Source organism: Anopheles coustani, chromosome 3 (assembly GCF_943734705.1).
Source record: "Anopheles coustani chromosome 3, idAnoCousDA_361_x.2, whole genome shotgun sequence".
Classification (NCBI taxonomy): Eukaryota; Metazoa; Arthropoda; class Insecta; order Diptera; family Culicidae; genus Anopheles; species Anopheles coustani.
Genome location: NC_071288.1, coordinates 65,171,748 through 65,194,523, shown reverse-complemented (window position 1 = coordinate 65,194,523; position 22,776 = coordinate 65,171,748). Strand labels below are relative to the sequence as shown.

General features: G+C 42.4%; 1 protein-coding gene across 1 annotated transcript in view; it reads right to left on the bottom strand.

Annotated features, from left to right (window-relative positions):
• The window catches only part of LOC131265367 (small conductance calcium-activated potassium channel protein), a 114,310-nt gene extending 96,356 nt beyond the window's left edge, over positions 1 to 17,954 (bottom strand). Inside the window, exon 1 of the mRNA XM_058267629.1 lies at positions 17,037 to 17,954. Coding sequence (XP_058123612.1) covers positions 17,037 to 17,954 — 918 coding nt within the window. The remainder of the gene's footprint in view (positions 1 to 17,036) is intronic.
• Positions 17,955 to 22,776: the final 4,822 nt, after the last annotated feature.

Here is a 22,776-nt window from a genome sequence, read left to right as displayed (position 1 = left end):
TTTCTCTATTTTTCCCTTCCCTGTTTTGCACCAACGTCGCGAATCAACGTCGTACGTGGCGTACGGGTGCGACATCTTCATGCCGGAGGTCCTGGATGTGTCTGGCCTCTTAAGGCGAAGCGCACGGAACGACCGGTGAGATCGCGCGCGAAAGCGGCATTCTTAGACACATTAGATCGCGGAAAGTGTATATTTAGGATGAGACCGGGGCCACGGATTTTCGCCGTCGTTCGGTAGTCAACCCACCTCCCCTTCCCTCCGCCACCTCCTCGCTGTTCCCGCGGCTTTCTTCCCCGCGTGGACGTGAAGTCTGCGGCTAATAAAGGATTATTTTTAGAGAAGCGAAGCAACTGAAACCAGTGTTGCTGGATGCGAACGAAAACCCCGCGCCGGGATGGAAATGGCATCGGCCAAAGTCGGCCCGGCCCGGCTGTGCTCGGCCGAAACTATGCACGCTAAACATCATCGATTAACGTTTTGTGGATACAAGTTATTTGATCTTTTTCCCCCCCATTTCCCTCGGGGTGCGTCACTATCCGCTCGGCTCCAAGCTCGTCATCTGGCGGCTGGTGATGCCAGGAAGAAGTGTATGAGTGTATATTGGTTGAGAAAACACTAATGACGGTGACATACTACCAGTTAGCTGTCGACTTAATGATGCTGCTCCTGTGCTGCACGCGCGAGAGAAAGTACTTTGAAGACGGTTCGGTACCGTGTCTGCCGCCACCAGAGACATTGACTTTGGAGCGGGAATTAATTGTAAAGCCGCCAGCCGGCCGAGCGAAAAACGTTGCAGGGCGGGGGTTTTGCTAATGAATTTGTTTTGATATTTGATGGGTGCAACAATAAACCGAGTGGTTTGCGTGTAATTACACGAACGCTATTAGCCTGTTGGAGAGCCATCGTCTATTTTTACACACTTACGAGAGGGGGTTTTCGTTCGCGTTTGATTTGCAGCTTGCCAACGGGGGTTTGCAACAAGAGGAAGCTCCGGCGTGGTGGTCTCTTTAATTGGTACAATGATTTCAAAAGGGTCATGTTTCGTTTCACCTTTGTTTAAGCCTCCCTTCAAGCAGGACAATACTGCCCAGTGTGGCCTTGATAGGCTTTTGCATAGGAAGAAAAAGAAGTACGAAGTTGAACCAACGGACGGCGAGGGGTGCAGCCACCATCGGAACCATCAATCTTCTGCCCTTCGGGCGACATCATGAATATTTAACCAGCGCCCAGCCCGAACCGCACCGACATCCGAACCTGACCGGAGCCGGCTCGGAAGTGACAGGACGGTGCACAAATGAGAACAAATGGACGCCCGGTATCAGATTTCAATTCGTAAGTAAATCAGTGATGGATTGGCGCATGTCGAACGGAATGGAAATAATAACGACGTGAGCGAACGCAGCGCCGGTTTTGCGTCCGTGGCGGAGTAGCTGCTTTAATGATTGAAATTTCTTGCTGAACCGCACCGTACTTCGAGACGTACTGTTTGGAACCGGGGGCAAATGTGGTGGGAAATGATTGAAGGTAATCAATATTCCATTGGCAGAATGCATGTCGTGATGGGCGTGATTAGCACAAGGAGAATGTCATTTGCTGCCAGGCTGAGGCGCTCTGCGGTAAGTATAGGCTTAGTTTTTAAACCATTCGGGGCCGCGTGGGGCCACGTTTTACCGCGTGGGCAAGTCACGGTATCGAATTGATTGAAGGTTTCACAATAAACGAATGTGTTTGAAATTGAAATAATGACTAAAGATGTGAGTACAGATACGAAAAACCATTCGCTGTATGTTGAATGGTGATTGTAATACTAAACATTCCATGGAATATTGTTTCTGTCCTTTTTTCAGTAATAAGCCTTTGAACTACTTTGTGATATGAGAAAAAGTATGATTTAAAAATTTGCTCGAAAACATTTGATTATTTGATGTATTAGTGACATCCCCACAATTTGTTTCAAATGTCTTATACTTAGCACGTTTTGTTAACAAAATATCGTAAAACTGTAGTTAAATTAAAAAGTATAAGTTAATGGAGGCGCCTGGTGGTTTGTGCAAGAACTGGTACTATGATTAATTTGAGTTTAATGATAATTTGAGCGGAATGAATTGATTAAGAGCAACGATTAAAATATTAATTTGCTTTATTGAAAAGTAAATTTGATATAATTTCCGGGTATAAAAATAACGAGAAACAGCAAACAATTGGAATAGCAAAATAAGAAGGAGGCGCCTGGTAGTTTGTGCGAAATTTGGTTTGCTGGAGCCAAATTATTTTGAAACGGTAAATAATCATTTTTTTAAACTTGAAGCAATAATATATAGTTTGTAATATACCAAGAACTAGAATAGTATGTTTTAAAAGAGGGAAAAACAAAAACGGAACCAACAATGGAGACGCCTGGTAGTTGACACTGAAGGATACATTTTGGTCTTTATAGTCTAGTTGTTCAGTGACAAAGAACAGTGTCATGCTGTATCTTTAATCGGTGACATTTAATTAAAACCCGGACGTGCTTGTTTACAACGGATGTAGTTGGTTTGATTGGGATGTGCAACAGGGGCGCTACTTCTACGGCTACTTATAGAAACATTAATTAGTTGGAAGCTACGAAAACGCAAACAAAGACACACACGCACACCAAATCGTACTAGGCTACGGTTAGAAAAGATAAAAGGGGTGTGAAATTACCAGGGTAATTATCATAAATTCCACAAACTATTCAATCTTTTGGCGACACTTTCGATATGCATCCCGTTGGCAGAGCGCAACGATGACTACGTGATGCGAACGCCGCACTATTGCGCCACACGGTACAACGGAAGGGTGTAACTTTGTGTTTTATTTGTGCTTGTTTTCCTTCTCTTTTTCCGAAGTTGTTTGATTTTCGAGCGCTCGCTAGAGGGCAAGGCTGGTTATCTTCTGTCGATCTTTCAACTTGTTGTTTGGTTTTTTCCTTTCGACTTTTCGATGCCTGCACACGAGCCTCGGCCGCTAACACGGTTGAACAGCGGAACGCGGAAGCAATAAAATACACTTTCACTTTCACCTTGCCAGGCTCGTACACCTGGTAGAGCCTGCACTTAGTTGGGTGGTTTTACCGTTGTTTAACGTTTACCTTTTTCGTTAGCGCACACCCGGGCGTTCTTATCACGCTGACCAAACGGCAAAATGGTGGCCGGTTAATGGGCGAATGGGTGTGTATGTGTGCTTGAGCTTTTATTTTAGAAAATTTCACTCGCTCCCCATGCTGGGTGGTGCCTTCTGCGGAAAAAAAAAACTCCGGTAACCCACATCAAACAGCACGGTTCAAGGTGGCCGGTGCCCTTCGAACTCCTTTGCAGAGGCGCGGTGAGGTTGTACGGTCTACAGCCCCGTCACCAGGTCCTCGAAAGTATCGTGGGTATGTTTTTCACATATAGAATGCTACGGAAAAACTATGGCAAGTTTAGGAGGGGGTTTTTATTTTTTATCACACCCGTGTGCGGGTGGAAAAGAGCTTTTACTTGTGGTCCATCGCTCGCACTTCAAACCATAAAAGCAACCGCAGGGCCGCCAGGGTTTGCCGTTTCAACAACGGCAGCCATTCTTACCCAAAAAGCGTGATTTTTGTTTTGTTTTGTTTGCCCGATGATGTTAAAAGCGGTATTTACTTAGCGCAAAGCGCCCGAAAAATGGCCTCCCTCTTGCGATAGTTTCGAACAGCGAGTTGTTCGAACTAGCAATGGTGTTTATCGAAAGGGAGGTTTAAAAGTGTTTGCTCGAAAAGACCACGCTTGAGACCGAGCCCCTAGCCTGGGGGGTTTTCCCCACCCAGCTCACATCAGCTCAAGGTTACGAGTTGGAAATCTTCTACACTTTTACACACCTACACCGCTCCGGCGTTGGAGCACTACTAAGCTCCAGCTTTTTCTTCTCGTAGCACCCAGCACTCGTTTAAGGACACCGTTTAGCACACTTTTATTCTGCTTGCTCCACTACAACACCACTACGCGCATTACTTCGGCTGAGTCACCGCCCTTCGCAATCATGATCTGGCCGAACCTTTTCGGCGGCAGCAAAAACAAAAAAACAAAGGACACCCTCTGGAGCTGTTACACTTCCATCTTGGAGAGAAGGAAAAAATAATGTCACGTTAAAAATTGGTACCCTCCGGTGCGTACCGATAGTATTTATGTCCTTTGGAGATGTTAGAAATCACCCGACGGAGGCCGATCCGCCATTCAGACATCCACAGCGCGAACAACCCTAAACTGTTGTTACTGATGTTGTTGTCGAATAACAGGAACCTCAACCGAACGCAATTTTCTCGCCGTTTGATCGCACACAATCTCACTAGACACATTCATGTACAAAACACACACACATACGCGAGGGGGGAAAAAGAGTCCTTCGGTACGGGTTTGCTCGATTTGGGTCTGCAAGCAGGCGAACGCATCAAGTAGAACTTGTTTGAGCGAAGTTTTACTGTGTTTATACGGTATCAATCTTTCTCAAAGGCTTCTCTAAGTGAAGGAAGTTTTCTAAGAGCTGCCTTCCGTCGGCATATCGAACAATGGTACCCGGACTAGCATATGGGATTTGATGCTGTGGGTTGGGTTAGTTTTCCCGTAATTTTCTCGACACGACCCGCAGACTCTTTGCTCTCGAATACACTCTCCGCGGTTCACACGAGCAATTGTCAAAGTTACTTCAAATCGCGTTGTTTTCTAAGACCGGAAAAATCCATGGCTGGTGAAGTGAGCGATTGGGGATAGTTTTTCCCTGTTTTATGGGAACACCACACAGAGCCACCTACCACCCGGTGCACGATTTGAACTATTTTCGTCAGTGTCACTTCTGCTACTGGCGAGATGGATCGGCCTGCTACAGCATCCTTGGGTGCAGGAACTTCCGCTCCGGTTCCAACTCTCGCGAGACTCGCAAAACACTAACACACTAACCCACGGAAAGCCATCTCGCAACGACGGTGTACTGATACGCGGCGAACAGCTACTGATAAGAGCGCACGGCCCGCGACCCGAGAGGGAAAGTTTGGGAACAGCACGTTAACATATTTCGAGAAAAAGAAATATCTTTCCAAACATTCTACTTGAAATCTGCCTCAATTAAACTTAGGGATTTTCCATCTGGTAGCGATAGTAAAGTTTTACTTCATTCCTCTTTAACTTCAACAAGTTTGCGAAATAAAACAACTCCACTCACACTGGGAAGGAGTCCCCACTGGCACTGCTGTTGTGTCCGTCAAACCCGTCAGCACCGCTTCACTCGTCTGATGCTGGTCCGTTCCGAAATGGTGCGTTTTATGCGCGTCCCGAGATGGGAATGCCGTGGCACGACTCCGAACCGACACCGATGCTCACCGAATGCAGAAAACAGACTGACCGCACCAGAGTACGGTAAGTAAAGGCACAGTATTTTCTTCGCTCGCATCAGTAACCTTTCATGACTCTCTCTATCCCTCTCTCTTTCGCTCTGGGTCTTAGTTGTACTCACTTAGAATGTCCTCTCTTATCCCGTTTGGGAAATTGTTCTCTCAGGTAGTAACACACATCAATTGTGATGAGCGATGTTTTCCCCGATTTCATCGCACGCGCTCCATTGAGGAAAACTCTTGGAAAAGCCGTTGTTTGCATTTTTTCGTTACTACATTTGCCTGTATTTTTGAGGCCGTAAAATCTCGTGAGCATTTACGAGCGGTGTGTGAGCGAAAGAGCAAACCGCGAGGCAAAGAGCTTGCGGTGTTTGTGTATGTGTGTCTAGGTGTCACGATATTGGTGATTGGATGAATTGGTGAAATTGGTTTGATTTTTTTTTTGTAAATACAAACAGCCGTTTACTTTGGAATCAACGAAGGTGACATTAAACATGGAGCTGTCATTGTTGACGCACTAGAACAACTTTCAGCTGTCAACAGAATAGAAAAGAACGGCATGCAAATAATGGCTGTTACCATTGATTGGAAGGAAGGGTAACGTATTCCATGTATTTTTTTTGTTTGGTTCATTTCCGTTTCTTCGATAATGTTTATAATAAATGGTCAGTAATTTACACTCTGCCCAGTACCAACTATTCTCACCGGTCGTGCGGCTGTATTGGTGCGAGAGAACGGAAGCGCACATGGTTGGAAACAAAATATCCTACTTCCAGCGGGAAGAGAGTAAACGTCGCAGAACCGTTTCTCAGTTAATAGCAAATTATAAGAGTCATTGTGTGTTTGTGTAAGAGAGAAAAAAGCAAAAGGTAATCTATTTGGCAAAAATACAGACACACTCTGCGCACACCGATGTTGTGCGTGCGTGTAGGCAAAACATCCCATCGCATCTGTCCTCCGAAGAATTCGAACTAGGCGACAGGTGGTATCCTACTGTCAAAAGTATTGGGGTTTACATTGATCGAAGTTCGAGCAGTGCTAGAAAAAGTCGTGCATAAATACGTAAATACACATATTAGGATTGAAAAGATCCGTTTATTCGACGTTGCACTGGGAGGAACGATCAATATTAGTGAAAAACATACATTAGAATGAAGAATTTTAATATAAACAAAGGAATGGGTAAATAATTTGCTCCAATACTATTTGCCCTCCTTAAACAAATAATAAGCTTTTCAGAAATTCAAGCTGTATAACTGTTCTAATTTGTATAAAGATTAACGATTTGGAGCCATATTGAACAACGTAAAGATTGCAATTAATGTCATAATTGTTTCTTTTTTCTCCAAACTCTTTACCAAGAAAACTTTCTCAAATAAATACGTACGATGAAGTTTAAAAAAATGGATAAAAAATAATCTGTTCGATGTTTTTTGAATTGATAAAATGGTTCTTGCTATCGGAAACTTCGGAACGGAACGCTGTCAAGAATTTATGACTTCTATTAATGATTGCATTAACAAAAAATTGTAATTGTATATTTAAAAAAAAAATGAAAACTTCAGGTGCAACTTAATATTTTTGATTTTGAAAATGGTGATCATAATACTAATCGTGATTCATTTTACTCTTGATAATGAAATAGAGTGACAATTTCTTAACAAAATTATCATTTTGGATCACATCAAATATTTAAATTATCTGTATGAAAGCCGTTATATGCTCCACACTAAATTCTGAGGAATCTTTTTATGTTGTTGGTTCTGTGGTTATTCTTTAAAAGAATAACGAAATATTTGGTTATCTTCTATCTGATCTAAAATCAAATGAAGACTGCAAAACGGTAGAAAACAAGGAGGCTTCAGACTAGCAGCATTAGCCTTTTTTGTTATGCCACTGTAAATTGTCCGAAACTCCAATAATCAAAAGGATAATCAGAAATGTACCCTTTCGTTTTAACGGTTAACGAGCACACCCATCGCACCAAGCTGACTACAAGGGTCCGTGGTATTCGGTCATCGCTTTGGATGGATTACGCGGACAGGTGAATATTTTATTTGCACACAAACCCCTTCGAAACGCACTCAGCGAGCGCGGGCTCGCTTACGACGGGCCTTTTTGGGCATGAAATCTTCCGGAAAGGTCAGCGAGTCACCGTGGGTTTGGGAGTGCCTCTCGAGGGCCTGAAGCAGGGCTAGCATTTTAGCAGTCTGTTCTCATTTCCCATTAATCGTATTGCCATAGTAGACCGCTCCAGTCGAAGTCGGCTCGGAGCGGTCAAATTTTTGGGTAGTATTGCGGTGCGTTAAATTATGAACACCCTCATAAAGAACGTGCGGCCAGCCTTGGAGACCGTCGGCTCGGAGGGGGTCTTTGCGGGGTGGTGGGTAATGATGAGGGAGGTGTGTCAAATCACGCGAGGCCACGGGCGCCGTCCGAGCGAAGGTCTCACAGTGGGGTTCGGTTAAATTTTTGATAGTCACCAAATACCAAATATGATCGTGCTGCACCTGCTGCAACATCATCGTCCTTCGCCATATGGAATCACACAAACACATATACACACTTGTGAAAGTGACAGTAATTCCCTAGAGGACCTGCACCTCGGGTCATGGAAAACCGTGCGATCGCCAGGGAACCTATGGCATTTGCGTGCAAATCCTTGAGCTCTTGAGTCCTTGATGTTCGTAAGTTCCGAAACCGGAACTCCTTACTAAGCGATAATGGAATGATCAGCTTGTGGAGTAACACATTTAACACAAACTTATTCGAGGCGAACCTTATGTAAGCTGTAGTGCTCCCTCTTCAGCTAGTTTTCCTTTCCTCAGTCACGTGTACGAAAGGTTTTGCTAGCGAATACCAATAAGATACAAACGCTCGGCGGATGGTTTGTGACGTGAAATAATAAATTCAGCAAATATTTACATCAACAGCTGCGTGGGACTCACTTGGCGCCATTTTGGACCGCGTCGTTTGACGACCTGCTGTGCGTATTTTTTTTTTATTTGACTAGTTGATTTCTTTTTTCTCGTCTCCGGATCGCCCCGAAGGGCCCGCCACACGTGGAAATGGTCGAATTTTTCCTCCCAGATGGAAGTGGCGTGCTGATTGGGCACATTTTACCATGAATATATGTATATTATATGTTGTGGGTGCGCTACAACGTCGCTGGGGAGGGGCACTGGGTTGACGAATTCAGGGTTGCAATAAACAAAAAAGGAAACATTGTTTAAACCATGATTACCCTTCGGTGTGTTGTTTCGGGTGTGAGTAGGGAAAATGTGTCATGTGGTTAGGGTTTTTTTTTACTTTGTACTGTTTGTTGTTGTTATTGCCTTTTGCCAACATGTATGAGTGGTGAAAACAATATAATCATAATGATAAAACTATTTTCTCGTTCAAAGAGTAATATCACAAGAATATATTGTACAAATAAATAAAATAGGTGTGTTATTTAACTAACTACAGAACTGAAGCTAGTAATAAAAGAAGTATAAAACCTTACATGGCATATATTGTATGGTAACATAATGTATTTGTTTAAATCTTTCCATAAATACTATATAATAACTTTCACTGATTCATTTCTAAATTTAGTTAATACACAAATGAGTCAAAGTATATTTCACTTGACAATTAAAATAACAAAGAAGGAAAATAACATAAAGGTAGAAATGATGTAGCGCTGGTCACACAAATCTTAATTATTTGTATTTATGATGAGAAAAAACCCGAAGGTGCAAATTATGCTGGTTTTCCTCAATAATATTTCAACAAACTCAATGAATATCATAAACAAATTAGCCCATAAATATCGTTACAGATAGAAATTACAAATGAAGTACCTTCATAAGCGGTCATGTCACGACAGAGCATTCAAATAATTTTAATTTTGTCAAAAAAGTTGATTTGAGGAAAATTGAATATAATTCTAAATACCCTTAACTAATTACACTCCAAACCAACCATTAGTTTGCGATGATTAGGTAATTCAATTGTTAGATGCGACTATTTTTATCATCTAAACAGTTTTCTACTCCATTCTACAATAATGTATTAGCTGGATGTGAGAAAACCTTCTGGTTTAGAGCCGATGGACAAAAATGGAAAATCAATGACAATCGCCGGTCAAGCTGTTCGTACGTTCAAGGTTGTGGAAAACAATGGCCAGTGAATCCTTGTGACCCGAGATTAGAATTAGTGCCACGAACTGATCGATTTCCAATATCGCTGGCCATTCTCTCCGGCCTTCCTTGATCCCCGGCTTCGAGTTGTCCTTGGTGCGGCTCCAGAAGCGAGTGACCAATGCACGGAAGGCAGGGATGGAGAAGAAAAAAACCGGACATTGACGATATTCCGAACGTACGAAGGACCATCAAAGTGGATAAGTAACGAACGACCGTTTGTGGTGGGTTTGAGCGTGCAAGGTAAACATCAGCAGGTTTATTCCGTGGTTTGTTGGGGTTGTGGTAATTCGAAGGACTCGTTGGTGGAACTTATGATTGAATTGTGGAAAACGTCGATACCCGTGTAGACACTCACCGCACGGAAATCGGTAAAGCACCACCAATGGGCAGACGCTGCCGTAGTGGAATGCTTATAACATCATTAATCATGCACAGGAAATGATTCCGAATGGAAATACCAACCGAAGGACGCTCATTTCAAACCCGAGTCCGGCGGTCTTCGGCGACACTGTGTTTGGAAATACACATAAATGCCACTTTTGGCTGCATTGTGTACGACCAAAATACAACACAATGGCCTTATTTGTGGAGTGTTTGATTTGGTGGTTAATCGAACAGCTATTAACACTATCCAAACGAAACGATTGTGCAGAAAGGATTCGTGATTGCTGTACAACAAAGGATAGCGAATGGGGTTTTACGTAGTCAAAAAGAAAATTTACATGGCAGTTATTTTCTAAGACTGGAAATTTTAATTGTATCATTAGATTCCAACTGTGTTTAAACTTATTATGTTCTTCCGTATGCAATTATTATGTTCTTCCTTGTTTGCTGAGAGATGATTTTCACGAACAGAATCTGGCTCAAAGAACTATTTAGGCATTCAGATTATTAAAAACTGTAACATATATCATGATTTTACAATAGATGAATCAGATGATATAATTTTAAAATGATCATTGACCAGAATTTGTTCAACAATTATAAAATTGGCAGCGTTTATAATGGAGAGTTCTATAAAATTTTCTGTTCTGATTATTTTAGAATTAAAAAAATAAAAGTTGATAAAAAAAATCAAAGTTTAAATAAATTCACATACTAAACCTATCATGTGCATACGAACCATGTTCACACCGCTCATGTATTGCTCAATCAATATGCAAAATTGAAAAAACCTGCAATACCACGACGTGGAGAAAGAATTCAAAAGAAATTGAATTACACACCTTATGAGAATATCTGGTTTTTGTCGCTTTCAAAATGATTCAGAAATCTTACTTTTCACACAGACATCCAACAAAATTCTTTTTGTTTCTTGAGGTCGGGCACGAATGCTCCAATCTAAAATTCATAAGATCCGTAACCACATACCGCTCCCGGGGTGGAAAGTTCTAAATCCCTTCGATCGTTGCCTTATTTATGAGCGCGGATTTAAAATGGACGCCCAGTCGCTCGTTGTCGCCTGCTTTCCCAATGTTTCTCCCGTCCCCCTCATCGTGTGAACTCCTTCCCGAAAGGATCTAGAAGTGGATTTTAATCCATGACTTAAACTTGTACGGCATGCTTTTTGTTACGATTTTGTATGTGTGAGTTTTTATTTTCTCTTCGCTACACCTTCATTACAATGCTCTTCCACCGATCCAGGTCTGCTATTGAATCCATCTATTAAGTAAGGCTGCCGAGAGGTGTGGTGATGCGCTCGGGATGGTTCTCGGGGCGAACAAAGGTAAGAAACGTTCGCCGGGAAATTAGTCACGATCGCAAAAGTTTGTCTTTTGCAATCTGCTTTCTGCCGTGTCTTAGAGCATGGTGGGGAAATTAAGTGTACAAGCAAGAGGTATCGCAAACAGTACGCTTCGATGCGCTACGAGTTTTTAATGCGCCAGGGAGCTAACCACCGGTACCATCAAAGTCGCGCTCCATCGATACAAGTACAATCAGGTCAGCGAATGGAATATAACGAGTTTTTTTTTATGCTTCGGCTTCTGCCTTCGACGTTGCACGTATCAGCTCGCTTCCGGAGGTCGCGAAGATGGTTGCAAATTGTGTCCGGAGATTAATTTTCAACTTTGTTTCGATTTCTTGCCATCACCGGCAGACGCCGGGCCGGGTGGATGTGGGTGGAAAGTTTTTAATCAAATCAACCGAGCGCATACCGAACGAGCTGTGACTGACATCGATGCGATGGTGGAAAGATGCTGCTCTTTGGTGCATGTCGGCTCGTGGTGACGACGAATAATTATAGTGCCGCACGAGAAATTGCATCCACCGATCGGTGATTAATGGGAAAGTCTTGGGAAAAATGATCTGTTTTTCGAAAGGAAAAATCTCAGAAACACCACAGTCGCGTATTCAACGATATGTTTACATTATAAATGAGTCTACAAAGGGACTTTCGGGTTTGGTTTTGGGCACGTACATGTGTTTGCTTCATTACTCTGATAAGAATAATAGATAAGACCAAAGAAATAGATATAATACAAACACAATTAATAAAGAATTTTCTTTTTTGTTATCGATTTGAATTGAATACTTCTTCACCCAAAGGTATGTTCCAGATGTTTTTAAAGTGAATTGCTTTCTTAATAATTATGTTTCATAGAAACATACTAACTGTGGAGTTCTTTTTGTGACATCGATTTCAATCGATTATTTTTCCTCCCAAAGGTTTTTTACACATATTTTTAAACTGAGTTGCTTTGTTAATAGCAACATGTAAATCAAATGTTGTTTGATATAACCATACCTAATGTTGAGTTTTATTGTTGTGTTATCGATTTTAATTAAATATTTCACAGTTACACAGTTTTGTAACACATGTTTTTGAATTGAAATCAATAATTATGTTTAATATAAACATGATGAATATGGGATTTCCTTGTTCTGTTACCGATTGAAATTGAATATTGCACCTTTCTACGGTTTGTTACTCATATTTTAAAACTGATATGCTCTGTAAACAAGAAAAATTTTAACATACAAGCTTTTACAAAACAACAGTCTTATATGTTCCTAACGTTACAAGGAAAAAAGATCATACAGAGAGTTGCAAATAAGCGGTTATCAGGCCGGGATTACTTTGAGGTACAAACACTAAACATAATACTAACACGCTAGCAGTTTTACTAATCGGCTTTATATAAAGCAGACAATTGTTGTTGTAGATTACTTGGCAAGGCAAGGCTATGGGGCAACACACGCATGCTTATTTGAATACCCCAATCTACGAATGTACAATGCTTTACATCTGGTGTGGTGTTAGGATGTGTATCTGCGTCGTTGTTTGTATACCGGTGCTGTGTGGGAAATGTGATTTGTATAGATTGCCTGAAAGGATATCGATTCATATATATATTTTTGGTTTTGGAGCTCCTCCAAAAGAAAAAAATCATCAAACGGCCAATTGTGACTACTTAAAGAAACGAGGAACGTTAAATGCTAATAAAAGTAAACGTTGCACTAGGAAATTGACGCTAGCTACGTACTACGTCAAATTTATACCATCACTCAAATCATTCTACTGATAACTGGCTAGCGATAGTGAGCGACTACTAGAGCGACCTTCGTAAAAAGGCCGAAACGATATATATATCTAGGTAAGAAACAAAACTGAATAAGAGGTGCCATGTGTACCGGTAAAATGCTGCACTAGCTACCATTAACAACGTGCCATTTGGTTCGTAACGGATTAAACTTGCTGCTACAGCTGCCTACGGAACGATCTCTAACGCAGATCATAACGATGCAAAAAACAGGGGGCCAAAGCGGCCAGAGGGTTTTGCGGGGGTGGCCTAGCCAGCTAGTACACGATACGGGTAACATTTGCAAAAAACGAGGGAAAGTACTGGAAAGCTATTTATTGAAAGAGAAATAGAAATCCACCGTACCGTTCTGGCGTAAGTCATCTCGCTCGTCGCCTCGGTGAAGGCACGCCTCAGGCGGGATCTCCGGCTCTGGGACAAAGTCTGCGGGCAGAGTAGCACGCCCTTTCGGGGGGAGGTTGCGAAGGTTACGAATGTTGTATTTGTTGGTTGTATTGATTTGGTTTACGAGGTTTGGTTTGTTTTTTTGTCGGCCATTGTTCCGTTATGCAAAAGCGCGATTAATGTTGAAACGTGTTTGTGTAATCGTAGTAATTGTATTTGTTTTTATTGTTTTCAGTATATAGTCACACACATACACACCAGTTCCCACGTGGGTGAGATCGTTTGAATTAGTTAAGTTTCGTTTGTAGGTAGAAAAGTGGTAGAAAAGCAACAACAGAGCGATACGTTAATCCAACGGTAGTTCAATAAACAATTTGTTTTGTTTTAGTTGATGTGTACACAAGTTCGCGAAACATTCACGCAACGCACAGTCACACCGAAAGTTTCACAGGAGTCGATTGGCGAAGCACAGGAAAGAAGATGGTTACGCGATGAAAAGGAGCGATGGATAATGGACGTAGAGAGAGAGAGAGAGAGAGAGAGAAAGAGAGAGAGAAGAATAAAAGAGAAAAAGAAAAGAAAGAGAGAAAGGAAACATTGGTGGGAAATTCCCTTTGGAGAAGTACAGATCGTACGAGTTCTAGGATGGATTTCGTACATCTAAAATACTACACATGGGATTTTCGTCTACAATGATTCAATTTTCGAGACGTTGCGCCATTGCATACACTAGCAAATTGCAGAAGCGTGTTGGTAAAATATATTTGTTATTTGTTAACCCTCATGCCTATAGGCACATTGCGAATTTTAAATAGCTTTTTATTCCAATTTCAGTAAAGTAAACTGTACAAAAATGTTTCTTGACTCAAGCTTAACTAAATTATAACGTTTTGTAAACAGCATTCAACTTCAAAAATATTTAACATCTTGCCATCCGCGCGCTACACAGTGGGACACGTGGAAACGTATTGTTTGGCAACAAAACAGTTTGTTTTGGTTGCAACGCGCTTTTATTGCAACGTTCATATTGTAATGATTTGTTTTGTTTAGGCAGTATATTACGTGAGCATAATATTAGGGGTTTGTTCTCTATTTCGTGAATGAGAAAAGTGACGAAAAAACTGCTGACAAAACGCTACATAAACAGCGTAAAAACTGCAACAGTGGAACGATATAAAAAAACGTGATTCGCTCCCACTAATAAGATGTTAAGAACTTATTATTCGTTTTTGTTTTTGGTATAATTTTTTCATGTTTCTGTTTTGTTCATTGTACAAAAAATATTTACGGCTTTGAATACATTAATTTTGAATAGCTGAAGCAGTTATAGATATATACAATTTGTATTTTAAAAGTAGCAAGATATACCCATCTATGGGCCTACAGGCAAAAGGGTTAACAAGAACAACATTTTATCTGCTTTACTTACCAGTGAAGTGAGAAACTAAAACACTTAGAAAAATAAACTATGAAGTACTTTACGCGGTCGAGTGCTATTTCTATATCCTCTATGAGACCTATTTCTAACGACTTTTGTTGTAAGAACCCTAGTCATTTTCAATCAAGTTCTATTAATGGTAAAAATGACCACAATGCCACATTAAACTCTTCTGGAATCTAAAGGCGCTTTCGCTCGAAACAGGAAATAAGCGTGCTCTATTTAGAAAAAAAAACAAAATCAAATGCATTATTAATGTGAGAACATTAGTTTTCTAAAATAGTCTCTAGTAAACTGCCTCACGCACGCCTTTCGAAATGTGTCTCTAATTTATTTGAAACAGAAAACACGCACGCGTTCGGAAACAATGAAACAATATACGAAAAAAAGCATAAAAAATAAATGTGTTGGAGCCGCTTGTGCCGACGATCACATGGTGCATTGTATCACACGAAAACGCGCAAATGCCCCATCCGGACACCACGCACGCGGCTCACAGTACGCCGTCTGTGCGCAAACGAAGCGAGCCATATGGTCGAAAAATCGGGGTGTTTTGATACTAGAAAAGCGGGTGCGTTTGATATTTTAATGTGATTTTTTTAGGTTTTTCTCTAAAACATTTCTTACGAAGCATCACTCGAAATGCACACACCTGTTCCTTTTCTCGCTTTCGAGCAACCAGCTAGTAGTGGTGGTAGTAGTAGTAGTAGTGGTAGTAGATAAAGATGATTGTAGTAACGGAAATTGAATTTTGATTTAGCATTTTTAAGTTGATGGGGAAGAAGAAAGAATGTGAGAAATGTTTGGAAAACAGAGAGCGTTGGTAGAGATAGTGAATTAAAACAAATTAAACATATTTAAAAAAATTTTTAAACTATGTTTTGAAGTGTGGCAAATTCTGAATATCATGAATAATTAATATTGAATGTCATATAAACTAGTCAAGCATGTAAATGGGTTGTAAACGATGTAATACGAATATGATATTTGTTATTTATTTAAACGCTTTCCTGTAAAGAATAAATCGCAAGATGAAAATTAAGATTGATAGGAAACTAATGATTTAGAGCCGTATCAACTTGAAACGGATCCCACACGCAAAAGAAGATTGAAATGTGTGCCGGTGGAATAAAAATCGCAAGATCCTTCCCTAAAGATTTTCCCTCGGCGGGCGTACGAAACCAACCGTGGAAAACAAATGAACGAGCCAATCAACTCTCGTCGGACAGTACGGGCGGAACGTAAAAAACAAATCGAACGCACAAAACCGTCCGTCACATGAAGTGATTTGGGATAACGAGCGAAAAACTCATGTCAACTAAATTAAAGGCGGCCGATGCTGAGTGGAGTGTAAAAGTAGCATCATCCTATCGATCGGCGACGCGGAATTTTCCTACCTCGATGGGGGTGCTGGGGGCGGAAAAACAAAAAGCAGCCGAGTCGAGAAACATCAATCATTATGCGACAGTGTGCGGGACGGGAGTGCGAATAACAATAGAATCGTTATCCACCGTGCGTGGTGTGTCCTTTCGACAGCAAATTGGCGTCCTTGAATTATGGTATGTCACTCAACGGTGTCGCCGCCTGTCGTCGCCCTCTTTCGGGGAGGGAATGTATTGAGACAGAGCCGGCGAAAGATCGCTGATGCTGATTATTTTATTTAAATTCTAACTAGTTCCCGCGCCGGCCGTCGAATAATTCAATTTCAATTAATGTTTTAATGTTGTCCGCACTGGGGGAAGGATCTTATTCGTTTGTCAACCAATGATAGATTTGTTTCACCGTTCGCAATTGGCACAAAGAGAGAGCCGTTATCGAAACGCAAACGTACTGAATGTGTGTGAGTGTTGGGAGGCGACTTCGAACGTGGTTCTATTTTTGTTCAAGAGGGTTGGTTTATTTTTAACGAAATCGAACACGTGTTAGCTCGTGTTTTTCCCTCTCGTGCCGTTAACGTTGCTGGTCAATGGCCGCAAATCGTTTCATCCCGCGCGTGACCACGTAACGCCCGTAACGCCTGGAGTTTACGGAAGCTTCCAGGAACTTTTCCGGACGACGGCGGCGAAGAAAATTGGAGAGCTTTCGGGCGCAAGTTGCATGCAAAGCGAGCTTACCTGCTTGAACTGCCGCATGCCGCCGTTGATGCGCATGGAGTCGGCCGCGATGCCAGCGATGCCGTCTCCGGGTTCGCGAAGCTGCCGCAGCGAGGAGCTCGGCATGGAGCAGGCATGCGCACACTGGCTGGCACAGCAGGACAGTGTGCTCGCCTCGGGCTGCGAGCTCTGGCGGATGATACGGGAGCCGGACGTCGGCGATGAGGTGATCAGGACGGGCGGAATCGCCGAGTGCTGCACGGTGAGCCGGCTGTGGAGCGCACTCCGGACGCTCTCCTTCGACACGGAGCGCGTCAGCTGCAGCGAGGACATCGGCGTAGTCGAGGCACGTCTATCACAGTTGCGACACGCGCGACATCTGTTGTACGGGATCAGCTGGTAGCCGCTGCCGCCGCCGGGACTGCCCGAGTTGGCCACCGCGATTCGGCCGCCATCGCTGTGACAGGAGGCGGAGACGGCGATGGCGGGCGCATCCAGCCGGCAGTGCAGCTCGATGTCCGGCACGGAACGGGCGTTCTGCTGGTCGTCCTCGCCCGTGGCGCTCTCCTCCGAGCCGCCCAACCCCGTTCCGGACAGCTGCGGGCTGGCCAGATAGGACGAGGTACGGTCCTGCCTCATCAGTGTCGGCTTGTTCGAGGTTAGCCCACCGACGGGGACCACCGCTATGCTGCTTGGGCCGGGCATGGCCGCCGACACGACGAGGCCACCGGCCGATCCAACACTGCCACCACCCGTCGGCCCGTTGAACGATGAGTGCGACACGATCTTCGGTCGGTTGATGGTCGAGATGATGCTCGAACCGGACGTGGTCGTTGTGCTGCTGCTGTTGTTGGCCGACATTACCAGCAGCGAGGCCGTCTCGTCGGAACTGCCGTAGCCGGAGTTTGTCGCCGGGTCGGTATCATTCTGCAGGGACATTTCTTCAACACTGTGTCTCTCTTACGCTCGTTCGTACGTTGACGAAAAACAAAACAACTGATCGTCTACTGGCACTAGGTTTCGTCGGTGCGTGGTGTGCGTACTTGGCAAACTGATCGTTGCCCTAGGTGTATAGAACTAGTTCGATGTCTACGTCGTGGTCCACTGGGTTGTAAGGGTTTGTGCCGCTGGTTTACTTAACAGGTAGGGTTGTTTCGGTAGTATGGTTCAACTACGAATTTTGGTCTGAAAAAGAAAAAGCAAACGATAGTGGGAAGGTTAGCTTTCTACATTTAATATTCCATTCGGACAAATCAGCCGAAGGATAAAGCTTACCACCCAGGATGGAATTTTCAAAAGAAATAAAAAAAGAAGTAAAACCAAATACCCACCCACCATCTGTTCATAGTTGATCTTTAGTTTCCGAGAAATTTGTTTGGGCAATGGTAGCTTTTGTTTTCGAAGCTCGAAGTTGTTTTAAAACAGTATACCTATTCATCTCAATTTTCAAATACGTTGAAACATGTTTTGACGAGATTATTTATCTATCCTCAATTCATTTCTAGTGTAACGAGGTAAAAAAATTGCTGCGAATTTGGCTGATTAGAGATTACTTCAGATTTTCGTGAAGGCTTTATCTCAATTTGTTATCAATTTTTTGAGATTGGAAAAAAATATCATCTGTATTATCATGTATTCAGGTTTCACTGAACAAATACGCTTTTATCATCTTTTAGCGTGAGATGCAATGATTCATTAATTATGCTCTGTTTATTTTGATCTACATACAATGTCATTGAGCGGGCTATTGTTTTTAACAGATTCACATCCAGCCTATATGCTGGGACATCACGTTACATTCATGTGGAGTAAATAACTAATAGAAGATGTAGTGAAATTCATTTGTTATTCTTAATAATAATTAATCATACAGAGGATCACAAATTATGTTTGCTGGATAAATGAGCACACAGTTCTAAAGAACTGAAGAAAACTTGGTCTATTTAATAAAACCAAGAGAGAAACAAGAACACTAGCTACAAAAGAAGATGCGAAAGATTTTGAAATGATAGGAATTGGTAATATGGATGTGGAAAATAAAAATGTAGATGTTGGCTTAAAACGACCCCAATAGGTCAATGCATTTCATCGAACGTGACTCTAAATTGTCGTAAGTCTACAGTGAAAATCGTTTGAGTTATTGAACCTTTCGTTTTAACAGATAACATTTGTTTCTAAAATTTGTAAGGAATCCTAACGATGTTAATAAGGCCTCTTTTCTTTAGAAAATAAATAAAATCAAAATTATCATGTAACGCTGAAGCTATAGGGTAGCCGTTAGTTAATCATACGACGTCTGATTTGTGATGGCTGCTTTCTCCCAAAGTACATAAATGAATGATGTGACTTTTTGAATGCCATTTTTAAGACACAACTGTCCAATCTTTCATCACATTTTTTCGATGCGTCGAGAAATCCCTTTCCAGTTCTATGTAACCCTTACGTTGTTAACCGAATAAAGTTTGTAATTGTTAGCAATAGGGTTCAGGGTACCCAACAATATCATCCTTTTTTGGCTTAACGACAATCTGGTACGTGGCGTTGACATTTCAGCACAGCTTAGAGCTACCATCAAGAACATGTAGGCACAAAATAAGAAGCTTGTTTAATAGAAAGCCTAGTAGCATTAGGCACAAAATAAGAAGCTTGTTTAATAGAAAGCCTAGTAGCATTAGAAACGTAAATCGTACGAAATATAATTTCTAATTTGATAGGCTTTCTTTTGGTGCATACGGTAGCGCGAGGAAACACCACGCCACAGGTGTGGGATCGAATCTCGAGTCTGGCACCCTCCGGTATTACGAACGGCTGACCACCGATCTATAATATACCGTCTTTCGGTCACACAAACTCTCTTCGGAGAGAGGCCTTGTCCCACTAGAGGATGTCGTGCCACATAAAAAAAAAAAACATCAGGTTTGTGACGAATTCTGACCAAAACCATCCAAAACCACTCTGATATAAGTTTCCATTCAAGCGAGGTTATGGAGCGATTGTTAAAGTATTGAAGTATTGCATAATGAGGAATGGATAAGCAACATTCATTTTTGGGAAACCTAACAAAATAATATAGAACTGTAAGTGGGACGAACATGTAATGGAAATACAAATTATTGATTATGGTCATATTCATATGAAAATAGATCCATAGCAGTGGTACAATATTTTTCTTTATGCTGCAATATATTGTAACATCGTCCACCATGAAGGTTCGCAGCTTATTTTATTTTAATACTTCCGAGAGTAGCAATTTTCGCCTTGCAATGATTTTGAGCTGAGGACCCAGTTCATTGGAGTTTATATATGCATGAGTTTCGTTTTGAAGCGCTAAGGGATTTTCACGCCAGAAAGCACTTTGCCCGAGGCCCACAATATGGTGGTGGCACCTGGACGGAGGAGGTCCGTTACAAAACTGGCCGTTGGTATAGTTTGAGTGAACCCGGAAAAAACTAACAAAACCAAAAAAAAAAAACCAAACACACATTGCGCATTGTTAGTCAAGCATAATTTATGGATAAGCGGGAGCTAGTTTCACTCCCCCCAGAGAGACTCTCTAGGGGAGTGGAAAATTGACGGAAAAAGGTGTGGGTTTAGGGTAAAAAATACAGTGAAAGGGTAAAATATGGTTTCGTTAGAACTACACGGGTTTTCCATTTGGGGCTGTTCTAAGTAATATTTTTTATCGGTTTGTTTCACTTTAAACAGTTGTTTATGAATAAAAAAGAGTTTTCGAAAGGTAAGAAAAAGTTACTTTAAGCTCTTTTGAGTTGCACCAGTTGTAGAACAAAATCCAAGTTGTTGATAATTCTCCGAATATGTTGGTTGTTTTTCATTATTATTGAATTTTCAAAGTATTGTTTTTGGTTATTGGCTTGTTTAAGACTATTTATTTAACAAGTTAATAAAATTTGAAAAAAGGTGTTAAAATCGTTGAAATTACAATATTTCTACACGACGGCCACTGAAACGTTGCTACATAATGTAGCTTAATAAACATAGCGACACGAAACCGCGGCTCGACACAAAAGATTTTCTGTTTGTCAGCATACACATTCGGCCAGTTCAAGACGAACACCCATTGTTGCTTTCACCAAGAACGACTTCTTTTGTGCAGAAAGGAAAGCTTAAATTACCGGCTTCACAGGAAAACGACACGAAAATTAGGGAGCTGTGTTGCCGACCGACATTAAAAAACCGAGACGAACAAAACAACGGTACCACTAAAACGTAAAAACGGCAACATAACATAAATAGTGACAAAACCACCGATCCTCCCTCCCCCAAAAGCCCCTCGCACCGTCGGAGAACTCAACATGACATGATTATGTGGGAAAGCTTCCCTCTCCTGTGTATCGATTTTTGGTGCCGCTTTACCAACGGTGGGTTGAACCTATCCCACCATGCGAGTTCTGGCAGTTGCCTCACTCCGTCTCGTGGGACACTAGTCCCCCTCACCTTTTCTGCATCCTTCCGCGGGTCCTTGCCACTGGCTTGATTAATTTTTTCCCCACGGGAATCCGGGCTGGAAAAACTTTCCAATTGTCTAATTGGGAGCACTATGCTGTCCGCCCCGGCCAACATTGGATCGAAGTAATTACGGCCATGAGGCGAACCGCTTTCCAACGACGCAGCACGACCCGACTCAACGGGTCGCAACGGGCTCGGTTTTTACTCGGAACGACGCCGCGGTCTAAACTCAATTAATAAACTCGCGTCCGCGGTTTTCCGTGCCGGGCAGCGTTTTGTGGCCCATTTCCGAACATGCTTCCGAAAAATGGGGAAAACTGGGAGTTAAATGAGCGGACCACTGTTGCTCCACAAAAGCGGGGTACCCTTTTATCGTTTCTGTCGTGGGAACTTCCGGTGCGAGTTGGTCAAAGAAAGGATCCCAAAACAGCACGTCACATTTTTTTTTCCTGCAAATTTCGTTACCAACGTTAACGAAGAAGGTAAAATTCTTTGCCCGGGTTAACACCGTGCCGAACCAGATGCGTTGTTGGGCAGAGTGCTTATTAAAACCTATCGCAATAATTTGAGCATGCCTGGATGAGGTTACGGTTGAAACACGTAGCCTTCTCTTCGCGATTCTTGTTAGATTCGAAACTTCGATCCGACAAAGCACAACGAACGCAAATGCCCTCCATGAATTCATCTGCCACCAGGCGTATGGAACGCGTTTGATGCGTGTTGGAATCGTGGTTGCGTACGCGGTTGATTTATCGCACATCAAACATCAAACGGACCGCCAATGGGTTCGATTAAGGGGTTGAACCTTTGCCGTCTTCTATGGGGATTCCGGTCTGGGGCGCCTCTTTTTGTGCCGCATTTCCACGTAGCGTGGCGTGCTTTGAACTGCGCAAGGTACGGAACAGTTCGATGGGAGGAAGTCGGAGCGGAAAACAGAAAACCAACACTCACCCCAGCGGCTGATGGTGGGGAAAGCGTTGCTGTCCCAAGCGAGAGGAGAATGTTTTTTTTTATTATCTTGCATATACAGGAAGATATCGAAAGAAACAAATTTTCCATCAATACCCTACTGCAGATGGTCGATTGACTCACCCGGAAGCGTTGGCTAGCGTCCATCGAGCGACGGAAAAGAGTGGAAATTCAATCGGTAACATCATCATCGAGATCATCATTATCACTAGCACTTTTGATGGCTCTCATTGATGTTTTTTAAGGACTTTTTATCGGGGGCTTTACTTTCCGTTTCAAGCAGGCACGGTTGCACTTAGACCGCTGACGACGAACGGAAGTCACA